The sequence below is a fragment of the Pundamilia nyererei genome, unplaced genomic scaffold (assembly GCF_000239375.1).
Source record: "Pundamilia nyererei isolate P.nyererei 1_Seehausen unplaced genomic scaffold, PunNye1.0 scaffold00217, whole genome shotgun sequence".
NCBI lineage: Eukaryota > Metazoa > Chordata > Actinopteri > Cichliformes > Cichlidae > Pundamilia > Pundamilia nyererei.
In genome coordinates, this window is record NW_005187618.1 from 719,915 (window position 1) to 747,525 (window position 27,611).

Sequence of the window (27,611 nt, forward strand, 5' to 3'; positions counted from 1 at the left end):
GTGTGTGTGTGTGCGTGTGCGTGTGTGTGAGTAACTTTGTTACTCTCAGATACACTAACTGCAGATCTTGACTCCTGCCGCGGCTTTCGGTCTTCAGCCTGTGACAAAATAGCAACATAACAGCTGCTACACAGGGACTGGCACTCATTCGTGTTTTTTAATAATCATATCGTCAAGTTGTTTAAGTTTAAGTTTATGCCTGTTTTTGTAAGGGATTGTGTATAAAAGTGCCATTCTGCATGTGTTTCTCATAAATTTCTTTTTTTTAAAAAACACAGCTTGGGAGCCAGTTTGTTTCTGATTTCGACCAAATCAAACATGTTTCATTTTATAGCATGTTTTTTCATGGGAGGTTCAAATACGAGGTTATTGTCAAAAACAATAGGTACACGTTCTAAAGGAGCTGTCTGTTCTTTTTCTTTTTGGCAGTTTTGTTTCTAACACACCATTGCACACACAAAGAAAGCAGTGGCCAAATGATCCTGCTGTTTCTGTTCTGCTGTTCTCCACTGGAAGGGAAATAACCTCAAAAGGAATCTAGTTGTAGTTTAGCAAACAGTGACCTAGTAAGATCCAGAGGCTTTGCAAAATCATAATATGTGAGTAAAATTTAAAGAGAGCAAACCAGACTTTTTCATGTCATCTTCTCATGTGTACTGTTAGTGGATTGGGGACATTTTTGAAGGCACTTTTAATCATTAATCATAATTTTGCATAACTAAATTAAGAAAAACGCTACTATATGCAGAATAGACTGGTTAATTTAAGACCCAGCCGCAGCCTCGTTTGTGATAATTATCAGTGCAAATGATGCTCACAAATTCAATTCTATATTTAGAGATGTTGATCTTGTTCACACAAAAAACCATATTGTGCCGACGTGCACAATATGCTCTTGCAGTAAAAAGTGAGGCCCCAAAACTCGAATTCTCGTTGCTGCCTCGTGATGCATCGTCCAGTGAAGACCAGTCAGGGTTTATTCTCAGCTCCTGCTGGCCCTGCCTGCTGTTTAATGTGAAGGTCATTTTATCATGTGCAGCAGAGACTACTGTGTCAGCCCAGCTTAGTGCTCCCCTGTATGCTCCGCTTGGCAGCAATAGACTGCATTGTCCACAGCTATGTTGGGAGCAATTCCTTTTTTTAATCCTTTTTTTTTTTTTAGCTGGGATACCCTTGTACTTGGCTGCCCTATTTCTTCTGTGCGCGCCTTAGGGGAGATGCACATGAACAGTGAGTGTTCCCTGACCTCCAGATTTAGCTCAGGCATTATACGGTGTTTATCCGCACCAGAATCATGCCAATCCAGTCCAGGTTTCCCAGAGCTCAAGGCTATCGCCTCAAGGATCGGTGCAGCTTGTTGACTCCATGCATCTGAGACAGAGTCTCTGTGAGGCTGAGCGTGTTGCAGCCTTGGCATTTGTGATATAGCGACAGTAGTAAACAACACAAGTCCAGTGCTCCAAGACAAGACAGGGGCAGTGCTTCCCCTAAACCAAGATGAAAATGTGCAGCACAGCACTGACAGCGGAGAGAGGATTTACTGCTTGCAAATCAAAAAGATTATTTTATTATGCCTTACATGAATAGGAATGAGGCAGCCCCATCCCTTCCTCCCTCTATCTCTCCTCCTGGCCCCATCAGTTACATATTCAGAGGAGTGCAGCACAGCCCTCTATTCTGCCAATGCAGAACTCCAATTATTTCTCACTGTTGAGTTAAGATTTTACACACACACACACACATGCACAGAAAGATTTTCACTCTACATGGCTGCTGAAATATGGCATTCGTCAGGTTTCAGGTGGCTAATTTTATTATATTTTTTAAGAAAAGAAATACAAAAAAAGGAGATATTTTAAACTATGTCGTTGACCTTATCCACACTCCCCAAGTTTATGTCACATCACCATTACTACTTCATACCTGAAACAACAGTTTCTCAGCCAGGTCTCCACTGTGATTGGGAGCCTGCAACATACACCTACCTACTGCTTCATTAATTACATTTCCCTACAATTAGCTCCTCGTTTATCCAGTTTTAATTAACCATGAAATTATGGATCTTTCCTGTTTGGGAGAGGCATCTCATCCGGTGGTGCATTTTTGCTTCTTCTTGAATATATTTGCTCATTATGTCTATAAAATACTGTGTATTAAGTGCAGTAGTGGCTCTGCTGCTGCTACCTTGGTAGCTGAGGGAAGGTTCTGTGTGTGTGTGTGCCAATGTACATGTGTGTGCTGAGTTAGTGAAGGACAACACCAAGGGCGGAAGGAGGGGCTGTGTGCATGTGTGTGTGTGTGTGTGTGTGTGTGTGTGTGTGTGTGTGTGTGTGTGTGTGTGTCAGAATGACTCAGAGTGCAGCAGTGTTTCTGTGTTATCACACACTGTGGGAGGAAGAGCTGTGTTTTTGTCTTATCCCCTCACACACGCGCAGTTGTGATCTATGCTACATTAGAGCTCACCACAAATAGTATTTCAGTAAAAACAGAAGCCCATGTTCATGTACTCAGAGGTTAGGTATGAAGCCACTGACGCATTCAAAAAAATCGATAGAAAAGCAGGTCCTACCTGACCAGAAGGTCTGAGATTGGCCTTTTTAATATATCCTTCATTTATCTAGTTGAATGTCTCACTGAGAAAAAAAATGCAACTCTGGCCAAGGAGGCAGCAGAAATGAAAACACATAAAACACGTATAATATAAGAAGTAAACAAATGCAACCGACATTCAGTACTGACAGGTGAACACATGACCTTATGAATAACAGACCATTACAAGAGGAACATCAAAAGCAGTCGCATTGACTCATTCATTGAAAAAAGTCAAATATTGTGAGCATGTAGACTGTACTGGTTGTGGTTTTTACACATACAGACACACCAATGAGAGCAGTGATTTATACAGAACAAACAGCCAGTGGAAAGTCTGCGGACACACAGCGACAGCAAGAACTCCAACATGGGGATATTTACGAGGAACTTCTGATGATGTATTGAGAATTTCTTCTCCACTCTCTTATTTCTCTCTTGATGTTTTTATGTGCCATTACAGCATGTCAGTAACCTCTGTCTGCTCTCTCCTGAAATCTGTTTATTTATTTTTTGTGTCTCTGTTCTCATTTTTTCTCTCTTCTCTTTCTCCTCACCCCCAGCTGCTGGCAGTAGGGAGTTCGTCCTCCCCACTCTCTCTAAATGCTTGCAGACAGGGAATGGTTACTGTGGTTTGTGTCTCATATTGTAGAGGTTTATCTACAGTAACAATACCTTAGACCTGGTTTAGAAATCTAATTGTCCCAATGACTACATGTCAAATCAGAAATGCAGCCCAGTTTAGACTTTTTTAACATAATTTCTGATGTTTCAGATGTTTCTACTTGCAAATGTTTTAGAAATCCCTTTCAAAAATTGTATGTATTTACAGATTAATTTCAAAATGTAAAACTTCTATACAAAGTTTCTACTTTGTGCACTTATGTATCGTGCCTAAAAAGCAACACAATTCACTGTTGGTAAGTCTTTTCTTAGTCTGTTCGACCACGCACATCAATTTCTGATGCAGTTGTGACATCATTTGTGGCTGTGACAATAATGACAATAAAGTCAGCTTTGCTTAGATTGTATCCACCTGCAGTAGATACAACATTCCTTTTCCAAATGATTCTACACCTTCCCACAACTGGCTGTACGCTATGCTTTGTGCAGCAACATTATGACATCACAACCTGTCCTTATAAAGACAAAGTGGCACTTTGAGTATGCCGAGGCCACAAACTATTTGTGGCAGTGTTTATTCTCCACCAGGTGCAGTGTTTCATAGGATATGATTTGGCCGAGCAGTTCTCTAAAAAGCTGCAATTGCTTTCTTTCAGCCAGGCTTATTTTGACTGGACTTTCCTCTATCGCCCTGTAAATTTGGAGAGTAAAACAATCTCATGACTCAGTGAGCCACTGTTAGTGAGGTAGTGTTTAAGTGGCATACAGTAGGTTTTCCTCTAAAAATAGCAGTGTACAGAGAATAGTATCGATGGCAGTGGAATTATTGAGCTCTAAAACCAAAATTAGAAGATATAGGAAGCTAAAACTCTATCTAGAGTTAAAGGGAAATACAGATTGAGGTGTTTACTCAGTGGTTTTATTTGCAATTTGTCAGATACATTAAAAGACCATCCACTGTTAAGAAGGTGGGGTGTTCGATCAAAGCATTTAAGAGAGTTAAAAAAAAAACAAAGAGCATGATTTATTAAATTCAAAATGTGCTTTCAATTATATTTTTACACTCTGTACTCACTTCCACTTAGATATCTTTGCTTGATCACTTGTGAATGTGTACGAGCAGTCATGCAGTCTGGAATCGATATTAGTCTTTAACCATAAGACTCCAAGGGTCACAAGTCTTCGATACTTGCCCTTTCTGTAACCTCAATGTTGTGTAATTGTTGGATAAGACTATGGTGGTGAAATGTCTTTAGGTGGCTCAGCATAAATGGGATTGTGCATGAGATTGGCTTAACTTGACAGATGCATTGGATTCTGCTTTTCCTGATTTAAGGGTCATAAAAAAACTTTTTTTCAGTACTTTTTACACCATTTTTTTCCTTCTTTTGTTTTTGCATAATCAGCATATCACATTTCCTAAGTGCCCATACCCAGTAGAAGACAAACTTACATCTTTAACATTAAAGATCCGTTTAGGTATAAGGCGTGCTTTCTTGTTATTCTTCCTACCCTATTCAGCACATCCGTTTGTGTTTTATGCATCAGCCATTTCAAATATGGCACAATCACAAACCCAAATTAACCGGTGGCACCTTCTTCTCCTGAGCTGTTTTAACGTTCTGCCCTCAGCTTATTTAGATCGCTGTATGTTTGTCTACTGCAATTCAGAACCTCCCACTCAATGACATTAGTTTCCTCTCAGGCGAAGCTTTTGTGTCTGAGCCACACACCTCTCTTTCTTCATAAAAACAACAAAAAAAAACCAGGGCACGATGATGTGGAACTCAACTCTTTTAAAATGAGTGCATGAGGTGATTTTAACAGTCTGTGCAGAAGCTGCTGTTGCATATCTGTTTTCATCATTAAGCAATTAATTAGCTTCATTACTAGCCTTATTAATGTGAGTGTTGTGTGAATCAATTTGCACAGTCATGTTGACACAAGCTTAATGTTAATGTGGGTGGTGAGTGTTGTTGAAAAGTTATGACCTTCAACTGATATTTCTGCGTATCTAATGGTGTGGAAACCAGTTGATGTTTTTTTTCTGATAAAGAATGTCAAATTCAAAATATCACATGTATGTTAATGTAATGTTACAGACTCAACAGATTGTATGCAAATGCTTCCAAACTGATCAAACACTTTGGAACACTGGAGTATAATTATGAGTCGTATGTCATCCTTGGTGAGTAACTCAGACAGTGTTGCTTTGTAGCTGTGCATTTTCATAGCATACTGTATATCTGTAATTTATGCTCAGTGTCTACTTTGTGGGATTTCGGTTGGTCAGTGGCTTGGCTGCTTCACTTTGTGAAGTAGACCAGAGCAGTGACTTTACAATGCTTACAATTTGCAAACATGTGAGTCCAAGTCCGAATTTTATGAAAGAGGAGTTGTAAATGTCAATGAAAGATTGTTGACTATTAGACTTGGAGGCGATGTCCAACAGAAAACAAAACAGAAAACAAGTCAAATCATGAAAAAAAGATATAATTTTGAATTTGGTGACAGCAGAGCAAAAGTTGGAATGGGGCAACAAAACGCTGGATATTAAGTGGTGCTATGAAGAAAGCAGCCCAGATCCAATAAGGCTGGTGGTGGGTCAGTGTAAAAAGAGCATCTTATAAAGGTTCTCAGAAGTAAAGATGAGCCTCAGCCCTTCCCATGAGGGTGGCATGGATGCCCCTCTGGTGGTCCTCCTTGGGCTCTCGCACTCTGGGGCCTCTGGATGTCTGGGGCCCGGATCTCCTCCATGCCTGCTTCATGTCCTGGGGGACAGGGCTATGGCTCTCTACATCCTCTTGCAGACCATTACATGTGGAAACCATTTGAATACAAGCGCGCTGATCCACACAGGTGTGCACACGCTTGTTCACTGTTCGTAGACATAAACTACACCTTTCTTGGCTGCTACTTCAAAGCACATTGTGCGCTGTCTGTCCTGCTTGCTGCACAACAACATTGAATATTTAGTATTTACTGCTGTTTACACTTAGCTAGATTAATGCGATGGTGTTGTGTTTAGTATGTTGCGTTGGATTTTTTTTGCTTGTTTTCTATTCTTTCTCTCTCAACAGGTGATCCAGGAGATTTTCTTTTTATTTATTTTATTTTTTCCCCCTTTCTCACTGTCCCTCTCCCCTTCTGTTTTTCTTTTCCTTCCTCTTTCTTTCTCCCTTTCCTATCCCTCACTCATGTCTGTCCCGTCTGTAACAACTAAAAATAAAATAAAATAAATAATAAAAACAAAGGTCGATCAAATGGACCAATACGGCAATGCCACGATGATCCATTTGGCAAAATAAATCCATTGGGTATCCTTGTTGGTCTTCAGACAACAATTCTGACGGCTAAAGAACCAAATGGGACAGGCAAAAAAAAAAAAAAAAAAAGTAAAGGTGAGCAGAGATTACTAATCTGGTAAACACTATGCTTGAATTTTGGGCAGCACAGTGATTAGTTCTGATAGCTCCCAGCAAGAAGGTCCTGGGTTCAATCCACCATCTGTCTGGACCTTTCTGTGTGGCGTTTCCATGTTCCTCCCCAAAACAATCAAGTTGTTGGTTTAGCTTAATTGGTAGTTCTAAAGTACTGCCAATGTGAATGGTTATCAGCCCTGTGATGTCTTATAACAAGAATGGGATGACATTCATTTCCGAAAAGTTGAGCAGGTGGCCTCATCAGTTCCCAAATATTTATGTACTATTAAAACAACACAGGATGCTACACAGTTGTAAACACTTCCCTGTCCCAATTTTTTGAGGCATTCTGCTGCCATCAAATCCAATGAGTTAATATTTTTGTAAAAAATTTACATTTTGTCAGTGTAAACACTGGATATGTTTTCTGTGTTCTATTGTGAATAAAATATTTTGTTTTTGTTTGGAGCATTCGGGCAGGGGTGGCAATCGTACAGATGTTGTGTACTGAAGTAGTACGTATATACTGTTAAAAAATACTGCAGGGAAAGTTTATTAAACTTCTTTGCTTAAGTAAAAGTGAAAAAAAAAACAGCTGTGAAATGTACTCAGAGTAAGAAAGCAAAAGTAGCTCCTAGAAGAACAGGTAAACTAAACCTTGTGCTACATTAAGGTAATAATAAAATAATATTAGAAACTTTATTTCAGTCAATTAAAAAAAGATTTTGGCTCTAGACTATAATACTCTGACTGGATAGGAAAACTGACTTCGCTACAGATTTTCAGATTGCCCTGAACATGTCATGTGGCTAGCTATTGAATTTAGGCCACGAGGGGCTAAATTGGGGCAAAATTGCTATTAAGAAGAAATAAATAAAACACACACAATGAATAGTGACAGATTTCAACCCAACTCTGTGCAATTGAGGGGCCATAAACTCAGAAATCATAGTATGACAGTAAAATTTTACACAACCTTAAATGTACTAAAGTTGTATAAATAAAATCAGGAAAGTTTGACGAGGTCAGATGGACTCACTAATTTTTCATGGAATGACCCAGCATCATTTTTAAATATTTAACTAAACATCTCACATTGTCAACTTGAAATGTGACGGAAATGTACTTTCAGGAGTTTTAACAAGCAAAGACAAAATAAAGAGTAGCTTGATAACAGGCTGAAAAATAATCTTCAGATTTCTGATTTTGAGTTGGTTCAGTCACTCTTTACCTGTCCTGTGTCGTGCTCATATTTAAATTTCTGAATGAACCTAGCAACTCATTATAACTTTTAACTGGAAACGTTTGAGTACACAAAGTTAAAGTTAGAATTCTTCCCATGAAAAGAATAAAGAGTTGTGAAATTAAATACACAATCAAGTGTACATATAGTATTTGTGTAGAAAGCCTCGTCTGAACATACCTTACATTTATTTATTTTTTCAAAAACTAAATTCAATAATGTATTCAAATACTTTTGAATAGTTATTGACAAATGTAAAAAACTTTTTCTGCCTACCGTCTGTTAATGATTACAGCCCATTCCATTTATGCACCGTGCCTTTGTCTAGACAGAAAAGACATTTCTCTGTATACAACCGGCTAATGCAGTGAATACAAGAGTCCTTCGGCTGGCTGATTGAAATTGATTGAGTGGTGCTGAAGGTAATTGAATACTGCTGAAATAGCCTACTGGTTCCTTTGAGAGCAACAAGGAAATACTGTTTAACGGCTCTAAAGCAAAGACAGAACAAATGGCATCTGTTGTATCCTGACTCATATCCAACATTCTTAATGAGTACAAAGTTTGTGTACATGCCTTATATTATAACTTTGCATTGGGAATGAGGTTGCCTATTATCCAAATTATTTTTTAAAAGAAAATAAAAAAGTATGCCAATAGCAGAATAGACCACTCTAACATATCAAATGAGGTAAGGCATTGATTTTATTTTACTTGAATATAACTAACGTTAATTCTAAGCTAAGTGCATCTGCCATTTTTTTCAGGTTTGCAGAGCTCTTTAACTAAATACAGAAGTAACAGTAAACACAAAATCTGTTTTTCATTGTTATGGCATCGCCAAAGACATTCAGATTCATTTGTATACAGTCTTTTAATTCAGTAGTCGATATTACAACCCGATATCACAGCAAAGAGTGTAACAGACATGTCGCTCCACCATGTTCATTTCACACTGCCTCTCCAAAGCGTGAAATGCACACACCATTATACTACTGCAAGAGAACAAGTTGGTAGTTGGTAATTGCCAGAAATGATTAAGCTAGACATTATTTTTATTTGCATGTAAAATGTTAATAATGTCTGTTTAAATGCTTCACATTTTCTTGAAATAAAATATCTTCCTCTGCTGTTACTGCAGATTACTGCAACTTCTGCATGTGTGTACATGTCATGCTTTGGAGAGGCAACGTGTGAAATGTACACTGTAGACTGGTGTGTCTGTTATGCATTTTCCCTCAACTGGTAGCAGAGCACTCATTGTTTGATAGCATTAATAGGGATTGAGGCCTTATACTTTCCAAGAAAGACTACACATTTTGTTTTTGTACGTGAGATGGTTTCAAGATATAAATTAGAAAATGTATAATAATTTCATACTGTTCTCACCCGCCACAGGGTGAGAACAGTATGAAATGTCACAATAGGACCTTACATAGGACCACAGTAACCTTACAATGTCACAATAGACACCAACACTTCCTGGGATGCTAAATTGAATAAATGGAAGAAAATGGAAAAATGGATGTGTGCAGTTTCGTACTGTATACTTTAATATGTCTCCATGAGCGAGGTTAGCTGTGTGCTGTCAGCAGTTTTACACTACCTTGCATTTGTGAAGCATCATGCTCTTTATTTGCATTTTGGACACCAACAGCTGGCTGAATATAATGGTCTCTCTGTATCTTTCACCAGAAAACAATGGGACTTGAAGTATTTTTTTAACAAGACACTTATTGTATTGAATGTGGCAAACTCAAAAATTGGTGACTGGTTAATTTTAGCAATAAATTTACCCTGAAAAAATGAGAGGGTTGCTGATATTGTATTATTTTCTGTTATTAGACATTCCTTTTACATTCCCTGAAATTCAGATTTTAGTTTAAATATTACCATATATGCTCCAGACTAAAACTTGAACCACCAGTCGCAATCCAAACGCTTTTCTTCTCTACCTAACTGAACTCTTGGAAGTAAATTTATCATGAAGGTGAGTGAGCTCATTATCTCGCTTCATCTCAGACTGAGACAGTTGAACTGAAAAGACACACACACACACTCAGACTCATTGTTCACGCATTGCGTCTGGTAGAGTGCACCATGCACCGGAGCAGACATTTGAGAGAGGTCATGAAGTTCACCCTCTTCTCTCCTCTTCCTCCTGTATGAATATCAGCCTTTCGGTGACATGGCCTGACTGGCAACACACTATCTTCTTCTTCTTCCTCACTTCTCTGTAAAAAAAAAAAGTAGCACAACCTTGGTGAACAATACTGCTAAGATCGTTCTACATTTTTTGATGATAATGGGTTTTTGGTGCAGTTTGTAAAGATGGAGTGTGACGGCCTTGAGTTGGCCTTATCTTGACGTGCTCTGTTGGCTACGCTTTTCTTGTTGTTCCTGGAAGTTGATGGGTGGAGTTCAGACCTCGAATCCAGAGATGTAATGCAAGATCTATTAGATCCTGTCTATCATTTCCTCTGGCTGGCAGGTTGATCTGCCTATTGTTGTTTTGTCTTTTTTATATCCTTTGGCCTTATTTGAAAGGCATGTGCATTTTCTCTCATAGTCAACAAAGGCTTTCACTCTCTCGTTGTAAGATGGTAGTATAACCTTTGTCTTATGAATAATAATTTGGTTTTTGTTTGCTCAGCCTGCCAATGTCTGAATTAACACTGAACAGAACTGACTTTGAAAGGTCCAGGTCATTTAATCTGCCTGTTTGATACATTGACAGAAAAGACAGTTCTATCAGGTCCCAAGCGTCTGAACATTTCTGTTAATGGCTGAAAACTGATGAAGTTTGAAGACATTTGCAGCCTTTTCTGAATTCACCCAGTTAGAGCAGGGCGATATGGCCAAAAATATTTATCACGATATATATTTGACAATTTGCGATAACGATATAACTGACGATATAACTGACGATATAACTGACGATATAATTGACGCGAGACAAAATACAACTCCACAACTGTACTAGCGCAAAAAAACCCATTCATGTATTTTCACTTAAACAAGCAGCTGTTTATGTGTATTAAAGCTATATAAAAATTTAACTGTGCAAATGCAAATTCCTTGCTGAAAGTTTAACCAAAAGGCATTTCCAGTAGAAATGGGCTGACATATCCTGAGCATAACCATGTATAATATCCACTGAAGTTAAAAAGAGGTGCTTTGCAACATTAAACTGCAGTGTGCCAAATAAAAAAGTCAAATACGTATTTTTCAGACCATAAGGTGCACGGGATTATAAGGCACATTAAGCTAAACAAAGCAGTCAGATAAATCAAACTTTATTCAACTCATACTTCTTGCTTCTTCCACTTCTGTACCATTGATTCATTAATGCTGTATTCTGTTACAGCTGCTCTATTCCTGTGTTGTTGCAGTATATTATTGACTAACCTCGTATTGTGGATGGATTGTCTCAGTTGTTCTCCTGACTGAAGTTTGGTCCGTTTACAGCATCCTGCCGTCCAATTGCATTTGTCTCTAACCATCAGGAACCCTCACGTTAACTTTTATCGAGTGGAAAAATGTTAGCGTTGATTCCTCCAGATTCACCATTTATGTTATGCTAACATAGCTGTGTCACTAGCGATCACGTAGCACATCATTATAAGTCAGCTAGCCCAACTTCAGTAACTTTACAAACATTACTGCTGTTTAGTTTCCTGTCTTCATTTACTGTATGTTGGAAGTGATAGCAGAGCTGTACGTTTGAATTTTTCAGAAATCTCTCAGTCAGAACATGCTATATCATGCTCAGGTAACTAGTGAAACTAGCGAGCTAACTTCCGCTAACTTCCTGCTAGCTTCTAACTCCGTTAAGTGTAATAAATTCTGTTTTCATGGATGCCTGGATGTTAAACTTCATAGTTACACCTGGTAAAGCAGCAATGCTGATCGTTTTATTAAAGATGAAAGAATTTAGACATTTTAACTCTCAGTGATGCTGCAGGGTTTGTTTGACTTTGGGACCTGAAGGGACGGAGTTTAGGACCCAGATTACTCCCAGATTTACGAGCGCCTTAGTCCCACAAATACGGCAATAACTACGGCCCGCTTGCATGTTCTACAAAAAACTGCTTTGTTTTGTATCTGACGGACAAACACCAAACCAGTTCCACATCACTGAAGTGGCAAAATTTTTACAAACTAATTCTGGTTCATTCGCTTCACTCAACGATCTGCTTTCTCCCTTCTCATTCTCCGTTGCCGCCATGCTTTTTTTGGCCATGTGCGTATGAAAACAAAGGCACTACACATGCGCGTTTTACCCATCTTCTATCGCGATATTTTATTTTCTTATCGTTGCCTAACATTGTACCGGTATTACTGTGAACGGTATAATATGGCCCAGCCCTACACCCAATCTCTTAGTTTCTCAGACCCCCAACCGAACTGAAATCTTCTGTTACTAGTTGCTTGACCTGGTCTTTATGGTTCTTAGACTTGGTTGTTATTTGTACTTTTTTTGACCTTTTGTTTACTGCTTCTTCTTTAGGTTTGCTTTTTTTTTTTTTCACTTAATCTATCAGGCTTCAGTTGTCTGCTTTTTGGGTCCTGTATTGGATAGAGTTGACTCTATTTGCATTCTGCCAGGATCCTATCCTTCAGACAGGAAATGTTAGAATTATCTTCTAAGTTGAGTCAGCCAAAGTAAAGCCATTCAGTGTTAAAGTGCTAAAATGATATGCTATTCTTACTTTGTTATGCATATTACATGTTTGAACCCTATTTTTAAAGTTCTCAAAAATAAATAAATGTGGTTCTCAATCATGCATTTTTCTTTTCTAGGGCAGTGACGACGGCGATGTGGACAAGAATAAATGCTGCACACTGTGTAACATGTCCTTCACCTCAGCGGTTGTGGCACAGTCACACTACCAGGGTAAAATCCACGCAAAGAGGCTAAAACTACTACTGGGAGAGCAGCCTGCCATCACAACCAAAGGTATATCCCCTGTTAAAAATTCATCATGGCTATCAATGATGGAAGAGCTACATGTGTTCAAAGGGGATTTATAATTGAGAAGAAAATAATTAAGGAATGAGAGACAAGTTATAGTACTTAAGGCTACCATCAAGATATGTGTTGGCAGTCTCGTAGATGTATATGTGAAATTAAATATATGACAGATCGGGTTTTCTGTTCTCCCTATATTTCCATACCTACTGTATCTGAGCTTAGGAGCAATGCAATAGGACAGACTCTTAGATCAGTGATCCAAAATGTCACAAATAAAAAAGGGGTGCTGTATGGTCAGTATATACTGCGGGAGCCCATAGGCTAGACCAGGGGTAGGGAAATCCAGGCCTCGAGAGCCGGTGTCCTGAAGGTTTTAGATGTGTCCTTGATCCAACACAGCTGATTTAAATGGCTAAATTAGCTCCTCAACATGTTTTGAAGTTCTCCAGAGGCCTGGTAATGAAATAATCATTTGATTCAGGTGTGTTGACCCAGGGTGACATCTAAAACCTGTGGGACACCGGCTCTCGAGGCCTGCAGTTCCCTACCCCTGGGCTACTCCTGTAGCATACTCATGGAGATGAGGAATAAATTATAATTATATTTATATAATTATAATTATATATATAATTTTATGTTGTTTTTCTGCCTACCTTTGTGCTGAGTTTTGAAGTACACAATACTTTATCTACAGAGACTTCATGACAAATAAATCATAAGACTTATGAAACTGTGTTATGTCATGGAAGCAACTCAGAATTAAAGAAAATGGTCTTTGTTTAGAACACTTGATTCCTGATTTCTTACTTTTTTGCATATTTGTCACAGTTAAATATTTTAGATCATCAAATGCTAAGGATGTTATGACGAGATATTAGGTTTGAATATCTTTTTCCCTTAATAAATGAATTCATCAATTAAAAACATCATTGTACTTTGTATTTACTCAGGTTATCTTTGTCTCATCTTAAAATTTGTTTGATAATCTGAAGCATTTAAATATGACTAATATGCAAAAAACTCCATCCATCCATCTATTGTCTTCCGCTTATCTGGGGCCAGGTCGCGGGGGCAGCAGCCCAAGCAGAAAAGCCCAGACCTCCCTCTCCCCAGCCACCTCCTCCAGCTTGTCCGTGGGGACACCATGGCGTTCCCAGGCCAGCCGAGAGATATAAGCTCTCCAGCGTGTCCTGGGTCTGCCCTGGGACCTCCTCCCTGTGGGACATTCCCGGAACACCTCACCGAGGAGGTGCCTACGAGGCATCCTTGTCAGATGCCAGAACCACCTTTCAATGTGGAGCAGCAGCGGCTCTACTCTGAGCCCCTCCCAAATGGCCGAACTTCTCACCCTATCTCTAAGGGAGAGGCCAGCCACCCTTCAGAGGAAGCCCATTTCCGCCGCTTGTATCCGCAATCTCGTTCTTTCGGTCACTACCCACAGCTCGTGGCCATAGGTAAGGGTAGGGACGTAGATCGACCGGTAAATTGAGAGCTTCGCTTTTACACTCAGCTCCCTCTTCCCCACAACAGACCGGTACGGCGTCCGCATCACTGCACCCGCTGCACTAATCCATCTGTCGATCTCCAGCTCCCTTCTCCCATCACTTGTGAACATGACCCCAAGGTACTTAAACTCCTCCACTTGTGGCAGGAACTCGTTCCTGACCCAGAGTGGGCACTCCACCCTTTTCCGGCTGATGGCCATGGCCTCACATTTGGAGGTGTTGATTCTCATTCCCAAAAAACTCAAGAAGGGGAACTCAGGAGCGGTATTTACTTACATACACTATACATACATACATACATACACACATATGAGCCACATTAGATTCCAACAATTGATTTGTGTTATATTTTAATAAAATTGCTTTCAACATCCATACATCAATGTTTTAACTGCTTATCCAGTCTTGCTGTCATTGCTCTGAATATGTACCTGTTAAATCTTTATTTCAAATTATTACATTATCACAAAATATGGAACTTTTTATGTGGACATTTTACACTTGATCTGCCCCTCAGCAAAAGCAACAAAGATACAGTTGAGTACCACCTGAAAAGGGTACAAAAGGTACACATGATGGTCTGTGGTTAGTAATGTTGCCTGACAGCAAGAAGGTCCTGCCTTCAATTCCACCATCAGATCAGCCTTTCTGTGTGGAGTTTGCATGTTCTTTCCGTGGGTTCTCTCCAGGTACCACAGTCCAAAGACATGCAGTTAGGTTTGGGTAAATTGATGATTCTAAATTGCCCATAGGTGTGAATGTGTGAAGCGAATGGTTGTCTGTCTCTATGTGTTTGCCCTGCGACAGACTGGCAACCCGTCCAGGGTGCGCCCTGCCTCTCACCCTAAGACAGCTTAGATAGGCTCCAACCCCCCCGCTGAATTGGATAAGTGGAAGAGAATGAATGGATGCACCATGGGATTGGATCACGGTCTGATCTTGTATCAGCTGATGGAAAGATGTCAGACTTATATCTGATAATCAGTATAATATGTATTTTACCTGGTATAATTTTACCAGGGTCTAATTACGTGCCAACAGCAGGTCACGAGTTGGTGTGTTTGCATGTTTCCTTATTTCATGAGTCTGTGTGCGTGTTATTTAGAGTTAATCACCAGCTGCTCTTTACCTCAGGGTGATCAAAGCCTGCTGCCGTTGTAATTTGCTGAGAGCTACTTACCTTGAAATCACGTACATATTAGCAGTTGCGAAAATAATGAGCAAAGGTCACAGAGGAAATACAGCAAACATAATTTTAGATCATTTTAAAGCCCAACACCTGAGTCCACAGTGAGCAGCGTGGATGTGGGTAACTGAGCTTTGTTTGTTTCCTGTGGTTTTTTGGTGCTCCAGTTGACCAGGTCATTGATATGCACTGCAGAGCTTTGTGTTTTACTTTGTGCCCTCACTGCTACATTTCTTTTCATTTGTTGGATGCGTTCAGCTGGCTGATAAGGCAGTGCATTTTTATAGTGGTATTATCTGAAGCCTCACATTGTTGGACCATCCTGAGTTTATCCAGCATTAGTGCTGCCTCAGGCACTGCAGCCTTTTTCCCCTTCGAAAGTGGGAGGATTGAATCCGTAGATTGTCACAGAAACCTCTTGTCTTTGAGTTCATGTTTGACTTAACCTTCTGGCTGAAAAACCTGAATAATTTCTTTCACCGCAGCAGTTCTAGAACAGCATTTACACTTGAAAGTAATGGAAAGGTCCTCTGTTTTACTTCAGGCCAACGGCAAGTTGCGTTTTCTTTGTATTGTGTTTGTGAACTGAAAAAATAGCAGGACAGATTATGATTTAAGTGAGGTCGAAATATTAAAGCTCTCGAAACTGTGGTAGTGATCACCAAATGCTGCTGCATAGTGGCACTTCCCTCTGGTGCATTGACAGCCCAGTTTCCACATGTGGTCTCTGTGCTTTTTTATTCTCGGGATCTAAATTGATCTCTTGCTGCTCATGCTTAGCTGGTTCAAATATTAAGGATCTGAGGCAGTCACTAAAAAAAAGCTTGATGCCAAACAGAGTTTTTGTAAATTCTCAGTGCAGTTTTCCTGTCAAGTTCACAGTTATACTGCTAAAGAATAACTTTTCACTCTGTCTCACATAAGTCATTTATATTACACTTTTCTCAGCGTTCTAAGCCTTTTTAAGCATAACTTAAAAATAACAAGTTACATTAACATCAGATTTCTGGAAATATGATGTGTTTAGGATGTGCTTTACTTTTGTTCTGCAATAAATCAAGAAAGATGGCATGAACTTCACCTCTCAGGATGCTGGGATGCAGATTGTGATCACAGAGTCCATACATGGCATTTCCCTATGTTCATATATAGTCAATCTAATTGTATTGTCTGTTTACAGTAAATACCACTGAAGTGTGTTTTGTCTCTCGTCCTTACTGCTGTTCACATCTCCATGGTGCTGAAATGCAAGAAACAGTATCTGAAATGAACTTTTTGACTCACCGCCCAAGGGTACTGAAAAAATCCACTTGTTAAGCTCATTTCTTTATTAGGCAAACTGTTAAGTCAGCTTTTTGTGTCTTATACATTTGTTTATATATATTTCATTGGGGTAATATGATATAATGCTGAATTCAGCCATAAAGAAGCCAATATGTGAAGCAAGATTTTCTAAATATGTTAATAAAATCAGGCCTCAAGAAGTCTTGATCTTCACCAACATCATCATCATCCACTCTGCTGTCTACAGCCTTTATAGATTTAACTTTTCAAATAGAAAATCTACCTAACGTGTGGTGCTTGATGGGTTGTAACATGTAACATGTATGCAGTATGTTATTTCTGACATCTTCTTAGACACTTAAATGAAAAGAATGGGATTAAATAAATAATTAGACTTTTGGTTAAAATCCATTTACAAAAATATAAATGTTTTGTTTGGAAATGTCTGGTATATTTATAGAGGACGTTATTTCCCTCCTGCTATTGTAAAACTGTTTAAAGCAGTATAGTGTGAACCCAAATGCATTAAGAGCTCAGATTGAATAAAGAACAAAAAGTCTGAATGAAAACTTACAGGGGGTAGCAAAGCCTCACAGATGAAGAAAAACAGTGTTGCTGAACAAAAAAGGAAAATAAAAACAAAAAAAGTCCCAGGGAAAGTTTCCAGGGAAAAAAAACAGAAGAAGATTAAAAATGCATGAGGACACAAAAATCCAAGCAAATCAGACAACTGGGGACAGTTAGGACAGGCTACTGGCTGGAAAACTGGGAAGAAGACCTCAGGCACAAAGCCTATCAAGACAAGTCAGGCAAGTCCAAAGGCAGAGCAGACTAGCTGAACTGTTCCAGAGGGCACTGTGACTGAAGGGCAGACTGGCAAGACTGGTTAGTGGGGGACAGGTTGAGCAGACAGATGGGACTAAAAGCTACGATCCAGTGACAAACACAGAATGACTCTGTGGGCTGGGTAAAGAGCATTCAGCAAAGTTCTGCACAGACTTTTCAGATAACATTACACGATAGCATGGTGCCTAAATGTTCAGATCCTAAAGGTTTAAATTTAATCCTGATTTGGATCTAATCTTGTTGGTCATTATTGGCTGTTTTCACTCCTTTATATCTCGCCAGCAGGTAGCTCAGTCTATCTTCTAATCTCTCATTTACTCTGATTAGTGATAAACAGAGAACAGCCGTGTTTATTTAAGGAAATATCTACCAGTTGTATTAAGAAGTTCATGTAAAGCAAAGGGCTTTTTGTTGAAAAATTGTGTATTTTATCTCAGACTGTGATGTTTTCTAATCTTAAATAGCCTACATCTAACATTAACTAAACAGTATAATAAAACGAAATTAGCAGTTGTAATGCAGTGGAGATGAAGATGTATGTCTATGTCTAGCATCTACTATGCTGTTAATATACATTACACACTGACTGCAGACAGCTGATTAATGATGTAAAAAACTGGGGATAGACATGATTTTAGTTTGGTGGTTTAATTTGAATGATTCAGGTTTAACAGGAAACATCCATCCATACTCTTATTCACTTCAGGGTCATTGGGAGAGTGGAGCCTATCCCAGCATGCAGACCAGAGTCAGACCAGATGGTGGATTTGAACCTTCTTGCTGTTGAGGCAATACTTCTAACCACCATGCAAAAAAAACCCAGACAGTTCAAAATGGCATAATTATATCTGTTTAGACTTTAATAGCCCAAACATCCAAAGAAATAAAGAGATACCTTGACTTTAGTTTCAGAGGACTTCATGACTGTTTGGTTGTAGTTGTACTTCAGAGATATTGTGACTGCTGAGAAATTCTGATGTAGTGTTCAGACAGCACCATTTGCTTTTCTTTCTGCCACATGTCAGTGACAGACATAGCCATTAACGAGACCATCTGTGGCCAATGGTTCAGAACAGAGGCAGAACCGTCTCAGCCAAAAGAGGGGGAGGCACAGCTATCAATCGCACTGACATCCAACAAAGTACCAGGACACCATGGAACCTCTTCTCCACCTGACAGACACATTAAGTTTTGTTGACTGAAGTTGCTGACATCCATCTTTGGGGAATCATTTGTATCACTGAAAAAAATCACTTATTCAGTGCTTCTCTTGCATCTTTTTTAGTGTGAAAATGACAGAAATGAAATTGAAACCGCTCCATTAACATTAGACTCATATATTACCCTGAAGCACAGTGAATTTGTTTTTTATTTGTGTCTGTTTCATTACAGAGGGGTTCAAACCATCAGAAGAAAAAGAAACTATTAGTAAAATGTTGAGTTTTCATTACCCAAAAAACTCCAGTCCTGCTGAAATAAAAGAAATGTTAGCTTAGGTTATTTTATCCTGTGGAAGTGTAATTTAAATCCTCTCAGATCTGTCACAAATACATAATGTCATAAAGATAAATCCAGGGTGCCGAGAGGCCCCAGCTATTGATTTCTGCATAAGTCACATCAGCCGACTCTGTTGATCCAGTTGCCTCTCGGGATGCGTTGTTGTTCTGCTGGCTGTCAGCCAGCATACAGCTGCAAAAACTTCTAGCTCTCCAAGCACTGACTTTGGTGTCCACACAGGACATGCTGTGAAAAAAAGCCTCCAATAACACTAATGAGAATTTATAGCATCATGGGAGAGCATCATAAACTTTACTTGATGTTATTTTTGCCTTTGAACAGATGCTGTACATCATCTTCTTGTGCCCAAAATGCCTATTCAAAACCCACGATGAACATTCGAGAAATGCACTGTCATCAATCTCTAGTCACAGACACACGGAAAAGTCCTGCGTAAGCGATTGTTCTCAATTTCAAACTTTTTGAAGATGCGAGAATTTCATCTGACAGTTGAAATTCATCTTTAATGCTTTACCTGCAGGCACAAAATTACACAAAGCTTCTATAAGCTAACCAGTAACCCTTGCTTGCCCTTTTACTTGGGCACCGTTGTGTTAAATTTGAATATTTCCACTGACCCACATAGATCATGCTCAGCTGCACACATTTTCTGTTGAATGAACTGCTGGTGTTGCAATGTATTGCAATACGCTTTCTATTTTAGAGCGGAGGCAGGCTAAACGAGCGTTGATCTGTCATTAGTACTTTTATATAATCACAGCCACGTTTATTTTTGTATTTCTTCAGTCGCTATTTCCAAATTCTGGCTTGTTTCGTAAGCACAATAGCTTGCATGAGCTGCATTTCCTTTAACATCTGCAGCTTAATGTGGGGCTGTTTTGCTCCTGCACTGATTTACCGAGAAGTGATTTAGAGAAATCTGGAGCTAAATTGTTCATATTGTAAAATAGATGTTCCCCTTCCATTACGTTTAACTGGGGACATTATCTTAAGACTTTAAATGTCTTTGTCTGTTAACATATAATCAACAGCAAGCCTGCATGAATCATAACAGCAACAATTAAAGCTCCTGTATTTTTATATTGCCTTATGGTTCCCTGCTGTTTCTATCTAATGGGACACTTTAAGCATTTGCAGCATTTTAGACATTCACACATTTGCATTTGATGGATTTCACTTTCATTGTGTTGCAGCAGCTCTGCTTTGAGAGCAAAATGAAAGTGGAGCAATTAGCATGGAACACGTGAAGAGAGCCGTATTATGTGGTCATAATTATTAAGTCCTGAATGACTGTAATCAGCACTAGAACAAAAGATTTTCATTACATTTGATTAACTAAATTGTATTTTCATACATACATCTTTTTCTTGCATGGAGTTTGAAACAACCATTTCAGCAACAACGTTTATGAATTAACTATTATAACTTTCGTCATATGCAGACCTTTTATCTAGTGCCAAAACCCAGATTATTTTTCTGTGTTGTTAGGTTTTTAGGGGTGGGAGTTGGGGACAAGATGGCAATTTATTAAAACTCTTGATAAATGCCAGTAGTGTTATTGTGAGCATGTTAGAAAGTCACTGTGGTAAAGTATTGTGTGAGCGCAAATCCCCAGACAGCGCTGACAGGTGTGATTAGTTATGCGGGTGATTTACAGAAATAATGCTGTTTTCTAACACATGTGCTGTCAGTTCATTTGAATATAACATACCCAATCTACCAAGAGCAGAGCAATTTTGAGCAAGGTCGCAAACTAAGCGATGATATTCAGCTCCCAGTAAACTAACCGGACAGGTGCAGAAAAGCATATAAATATAGGGCGTACAGTGTACGGTAGAGTCATTATAATCAAAACAGGCTTTGGTAATTGTCTGTAGCTCACTTCCTGTCAAAGTGCATGAAGCCTAATGCAAAACCCTTGTGCGCTGTCCATGGTCCTGGAATTCTAACGGTTAAATTTGACTGTAATAAAAACTTAGTTAAAGAAAAGTGTGTTTTTAGAGTTTGTTCATGTAAATGCATTGATCAATCGACGTCCATCCAGGGCTTGGTTATTTTCGGTATTGGGTACAAAGTCAACGTCACCATTCCTCCTTTCTCTCCGCACTTCAGCAATTTTGTGGTGAACCCATTGCACAGGCTGTGAAATTCCTGCTGCTGAATCACAGTATGTTGGAAAGAACCCGGCACTAAAAGTTGAAGAGTTACAAGAAGTTCAGTTGCCGCTGGTATCGTGCGACTCTTTTCTGGGTTCTAGGTCTAGGCTCTGAGTTCACTGAGCAAGTGTAGGAGTAGTTAAATTGGCACAGATGGAGAAATGTCTCACTTTGCTTGCACAAAAAAATAAGATGTGTTTTTTTGTCAGTTTAGTTAGCAGTAAATTGCGTGTCACAAATGGTAGTAAATCATTTTGTGTGTATTCCTCACCCTATAAAAAAAAACCTTCCAAAAGAATCTTCCCACCTCTTGCACACAATTTCCTAACTGCAGTGTTTGTGTAAGTACTGACAGTAATTGATTTTTAAACCAGTTTGTGCTGGTGCAACCCGTTGGTAAATCTGGTTAGTTACCTCGCCATCTGCTAGGCATACTTCTTAAATGTGACCTAGTCATTCTGTTTGGACTGCCCTACAAGATGTATTAACTTTAACCCCTTAGCAGTCCAATTAGTCCCCTAAACCATCCAATGTACCGTGGGCGGTACGTCCGACTGCTAACAGGTTAATAAATAGAACAACATCAGCAACTTTAACAAAGGCAATAAAAAAAAAGAAAACATCCTGCAAGGGTTACTCAAAAACTTAATTTTCCATCCTGAAGCCTTTCTCATTCTGCTGAACTAACTAAACCAGAGGTGGACTCAGCAGCACACTGGGTTTATAGTGCAGACATCGAGAGACAGAGCGGTGATGTCAGTAATGTGAAGTCACCATGAAACAAAAGTTACCTGTAAATAAATGTAAAGGGCTTACAGTGGTTGTTTAAATTTGCTCTATATGCTGACACAAACAAACACACACATATTTTTTTCCCTATGTCTTTGCTCTACCCTATTCTGCTTATTCGCTGTTATCTGTGTGTTATCTATAGCTGATATCTGTGCAATATCAGATGTAATGCCTGCCAGATATAAACTGCTGTCACGACTTATAGAGTCAAGGATGATAAACTCCTAGAATATCCTGATTTTAAACTATGTGAATATAATCTCATATAACCCCAAGCCTTGCTTTAATCAGGTCAGATATCTGTGGCATCTTATTACAGATCAAATGACAGATATGATGAAGATATTTATAGGCCCAAGCAATCATCCTCACATGCCAGTTTGCAGTCTAGTGTAGAGATGGAGTGAAGAATTGTTGTGGGTTTAATGTATATAAATATATACAGAAAAGCTGAATAGAAAATCCGCTATATGCTTTAAACAATTTACACTTGTAATTATGTTTGCTGTCCATAGAATGTCAGAGAAGTGGCACTGATGGTAATTGCCTGTTTCATTTCATGCGGCACACACTTTAAAGTGTCCCTCTTTAAAGCGCAGACTGTGGGAGAAAGGAAAGATTTCTGTATCTTCAAACAGCCAAATAGCAATGCAACACCGAGTCGGATCATTTGACCCGTCTGTTACCTTCTGTGGCCTCCTGCTTTACTTTGCCTGACTTCAAATGTTTCACAGCAGCTGCAGGACGATGTGATAAAACTTAAGCAGCTGTATTCACATATTCTTTTACTTTAGTTATAAAAATAATCTTGCCCAGAGAATATTTTGCATTTTTCATAGCTAATTTAAGCATCAGCTTTAGGCTGCAGTAAAGTTTACTGCAGTTTATTGTTTGTTGCATTTAAAGCAGGGATGTCACTCATTTTACATTGTGGCCCACATACAGCCCACACTGGTCTTTAATCCTTAAGATGTCTTAAATGTCTTAATTTAAAAAAAAAAATGCAATTTCAACAGTGTCTCAGTTTTTGTATATGGCAAATGTAAAATTACATAAATAAAATATTGTGGTTAATTCACAGAAAATGATCTTTTTTAAAACTGTGAACACACTTCAGAAACAAACATAACACAATTCTGTAGTAGATAGTAAAAAAAGTAATTTTTCTGCCATTTAATTTTTATGTTTTATTTGTTAAATACGTTGGTGTTATATGAGTGACCATACGGGAGGTATTTCAAAGTGGAAAATCTGTAAAACATATAAAAGTACAGTTAAAAGCTCAAAATGTATGCACTCGTCTACATTTCATATTCAAAGCCTTTGAGTGGGACAGTGGGCTGATTCAGGCCCCCAGGTCTTATTTTTGACACCCCTTAGTTAAAGGATGTCTTTGGTTCAGCCTGTATTCCAAGTGCAATGGGAAGCAAGCCTCCTTTCCAAACACATGGACCAAGCTTTGAATTGCACAAACTGCAGCTTTGCCCTCAAGTCTTCTGTGTTTATTACTCAGAATTGTCTCAAATGCAGCAGGCTTAGTACACTTGTGCCCCCCCTCCCCCCCTCCCCTCCACTTTAAAGCATTTTAAAGTACAAATTGTCCGCAGTGCACAGAGGGTGATAATTAACTTCAAGTATGAAGATGTGTTGTTTGCTTTCCATTCAGAGATTTCTCTTTGAAGACAAAAGGAAAATCTGAGAAAACATTTTATAAGTGGTACATGTCAGCAGGGTTTATATTCCGAGAGGGTGGAGGGGTGAAGGAAAGCACAGCAGGGATCCTCATTGTAGGAAAGGGTCAGTGAATGGATTTGGAGCACTTTGGTCCCGTCTTCTCACAGAAGCGGAATCTCTTTAGATTTATGACTCTGTTTTAAGAGTTAGAAGATTTCTACACTGCTTTGATTCTCTGTCTGCTTATAAGAAATGCCATGGGGGGCAAAATGAGACACTCTGCTTCAGCTGAAAGTAAATTGTTGCATTAGTGAAAACACGGAAGTGTGTTTCTGTTCGACTTTGAGCAGATGAAAGGATTGCCTTGCTGTGCTGTACATTTTATTTTTAATGGATTCTTGGTATTCTCTTACTAAGCTGGTCAGTAATGAAAGAAGTGTTCACACAAACAGCAGCAGAAGAGCTGCATAAATAAATCCAAATTAGTTTTAAACTGGGAGCTGACACAGCCAGCATCAAACAGCAAAAGCCTTAACTGTGGTGTCAAAACCTCAAAAACCAAAACCTCCCAGCTCTTTCTACATGTTTGAAAAAATCCCGAACAAATTACGATGTATAATGTATGAATGGTATTTATATTAGTGTCCAAAAATGGCTGCTTACAGCAAACTGCTGTTCATAATGCAGGCTGAGCACAATGTGTGACTCTTTTTTTCCCGCCTGTCCCGTTTGGTTCTTTTGCCATCAGAATTACTGTCCAAAGGCAAAGAAAGATGTCCAACGGATTTACTTTACCAAATGGACCATCCCTTGCCGTATTGGTCTATTTGATTCACCTTTGCTTTTATTGTTTATTTTATTTTATTTTCACTTGCCAGACATGACTGGGGGAAAGAAAAACAGTGGGGAAGAGGAACGGTGATACAATGTGTGACTCTTGAATGTGACTAAATTAGAATAATGTGACTAAAAATGACTCATGAGTGTGTCCACAGAAAAGCCCGCATGGAGGTGTCTGTTTTGAGCTTTGTGCTTTCCATTCGGTTTTAAGCTGCTGTTTTATCACTGTTTGAATCACTTTTTACATTTGATTTGCTTTTTTTGTTTACACCCACTTCACACATTTACCCTGCACACTGAAAATGGTGCTTGAGCTTAACTGGGGTTAAAGTCCAATCGGTCCTTCGCATGTGACAACTTAGGAGTGAGAACCGACTCTCACTGTTGTCTAAATGAACACCAGAGGAGCTCATATGATTTTTGGCTAGTTTTCTCCCTTGATCTCTGGTTAATCCAACACCTCAACTCTATCTATTCATTTTCTTAAAAGCTTATCTCATTGAGGGTGGCAGTGGGCTGGAGTATATGGTGTGAGGTCATCACATTCACTCTCACATCCACAGCAGGCTAGAATCTGGACTGTAGGAGGAAATCGGAGTATGAGGCGAGAACCTGAACAGGGTACGTGTGCAATCATGAAAACATGCAAACCTCACACAGGTATATCCCAGCTGATGAGCTGAGGTCTTTCTGTGCATTTCTGTGCAAGCTTGTGCTAACAGCTGCACTTCTATACCAGAATCTGACCCTACCATCACAATGTTGCAGCAGAAATCATGACTCATCACACCAGGCATGTTCCAGTCTTCTGTCATTCAATTTTTTAGGAGAGCATAAACTGCCATGGTCTTCTGCTGCTGTAGCCCACCTACTTTAAAGTTGCATGGCTTGTGGATTCAGAGATGCTTTTGCATAACTTAGTTATAACAAGTGGTTATGTGAGTTACTGTTCCTGTCCTATAAATGCAAAGCACTTTTGCCATTGTCCTGTTACCATTGGTATTAACAAGGCATTTTCCATCCAGAGAACTGCCGCTCACTGGATATTTTCGCGGACTATACTCTGCAAACCTTAGAGATAGTTTTACAGGAAAATCCCAGCAGATCAGCACTTTCTGAGATACTCAGACCAGTCTGGCAACAACAACCATGCTGCGTTCAGAGTCACTTACTTTTTTGAACATTCTGATGCTCCGTTTGAATTCCAGCAGATCAACTTAACCATGTCTACATGGCTAAATGTAGACATGGTCAAGTGCCGGGTGATTGGCTGATATGATATTTGCACTGATGAACAGTTACACATGCGCACATAATAAAGTGGCTGGTGAGTGCATATTCGTGGTGCCCAGAGGATGGATTCTATTGATTTGGTGAGATCAGCAGTTTGCCTCTATTGTTATCAGGAGTTTGACATTAAAAGCATCTGTCAAGCATTGAATCCAACTGTACTTTGGGTTTATCTAACATCTTGGTATCAGTGTTATAGGTTTACATGACTGATAGCCCACCTGCTCTTTTATCTGTCCTTAGCTGTTGTACACAGCCCCTTAATAACTGTTTCCCAAAACCTATTTACCTGCCTATTTGAGTTTGGCAACGCCTCGTGTCTTGAGTCTTTAAATAACTGGTTGATTCAGTTCGGTTTGATTCTCCATTCAGTCACAAATCACAACAACAGTCACCTCAAGGTGCTTTATGTTGTCAGGTTGTAAGAACAATCAAACAACTCCCTATGAGCAGGCACTTTGTGATCATGGGAAGGAAAAACTCCCTTTTAACAGGAAGAAACCTCCTGCAGAACAGGCTCAGGGAGGGGTGGCCATCTGCTGTCATTGGTTGGGATTGAGAGAAACACAGACACAGAGAAGAGTGGATTTGAGAGCTAAATTCTGTGTTTGCAGGGTGAGTAAACCTGCAAAACTAGACCCTGCAGAGCTCTGCCACATCCTGCTTTACTGTCAAGCTTCTTAAGTACAGTTTTTCTAGCATAAAACTTCAATTAGAAAAACTGTACAAGTTAACAGCTGACACTAAAAATGCTTCTGTAAACCTGCATGCTCGTTTTAACAATCTGAACCTACAAACTACAAACTACAAAATCTGAAAAGGTTAGGACAGAAAAAGCACAGGGACTTGCAAATCTCACAAACCCACATTTCATTTACAATAGAGCATAAAAAACATATCGAATGCGTAAATTGAGAGAACATACCATTTTAAGAAAACTATATAATTTTGAATTTAATGCCAACAAGTCTCAAAAATGTTGGGTCAGAGTCATGTTTACCACTGTGTAGCATCCCCCCTTGTGGATCTGCAGACAGCAGAGGGTCTATCAGGCCAATAAACAGCTGCTGTGTGTGTGTGTGTGTGTGTGTGTGTGTGTGTGTGTGTGTGTGTGTGTGTGTGTGTGTGTGGTTGGACTAAACAGCTACGAGGCTGCTAGTATGAAATGTGGCATGTGTACTGTCTGTTTGACTTGATACAGCAAGACCGTCAGGCTCAGATGATTCACTGTTCTTTTCAGACATCATTGTCAAAATCATTAAGTCTCTACAAAAAATAGGCTACTTTCCCAGATAGTAGCTTTTACTGCGCTCTCTGCGCTTAGCGCAATGTTTCAGCTCTCGATTTTATCTCTGCGGAAAAAAACTTTCCATATTTATCCAGATGATACTTAAACCTGTAACATTGAGAAGCAGGGCCCTTTTCATTGAGTTTAAAGTGTCCTTTACACAGCAGGTGCCACATCAAGCTGAAGCCATCTGTCTCTTAGTGATGGTGACGACCCCTGCCTCCTGAAGTGAACTGAACCCTCAATCAAAGCACAGAGGGGTGTTTGACAGTGTGGATTTAATGATGCTCTAAATGGGAGGAAAGGCTTTCAGTCCTTTATGTGCCTGCTGGGTTATTTGATGCCAAAGACCCATCCTGTAATAACACAGTGTGTTATG

At 39.3% G+C, this 27,611-nt stretch overlaps 1 protein-coding gene across 2 annotated transcripts in view; it reads left to right on the forward strand.

Annotated features, from left to right (window-relative positions):
- Positions 1-27,611, forward strand: part of zmat4a (zinc finger, matrin-type 4a) — a 157,037-nt gene that overhangs the window by 81,567 nt on the left and 47,859 nt on the right. For both annotated transcript variants that reach the window (XM_005748241.2, XM_005748242.2), the window contains one exon: positions 12,682-12,838. In XM_005748241.2, the coding sequence (XP_005748298.1) occupies positions 12,682-12,838 (157 nt within the window). The remainder of the gene's footprint in view (positions 1-12,681; positions 12,839-27,611) is intronic.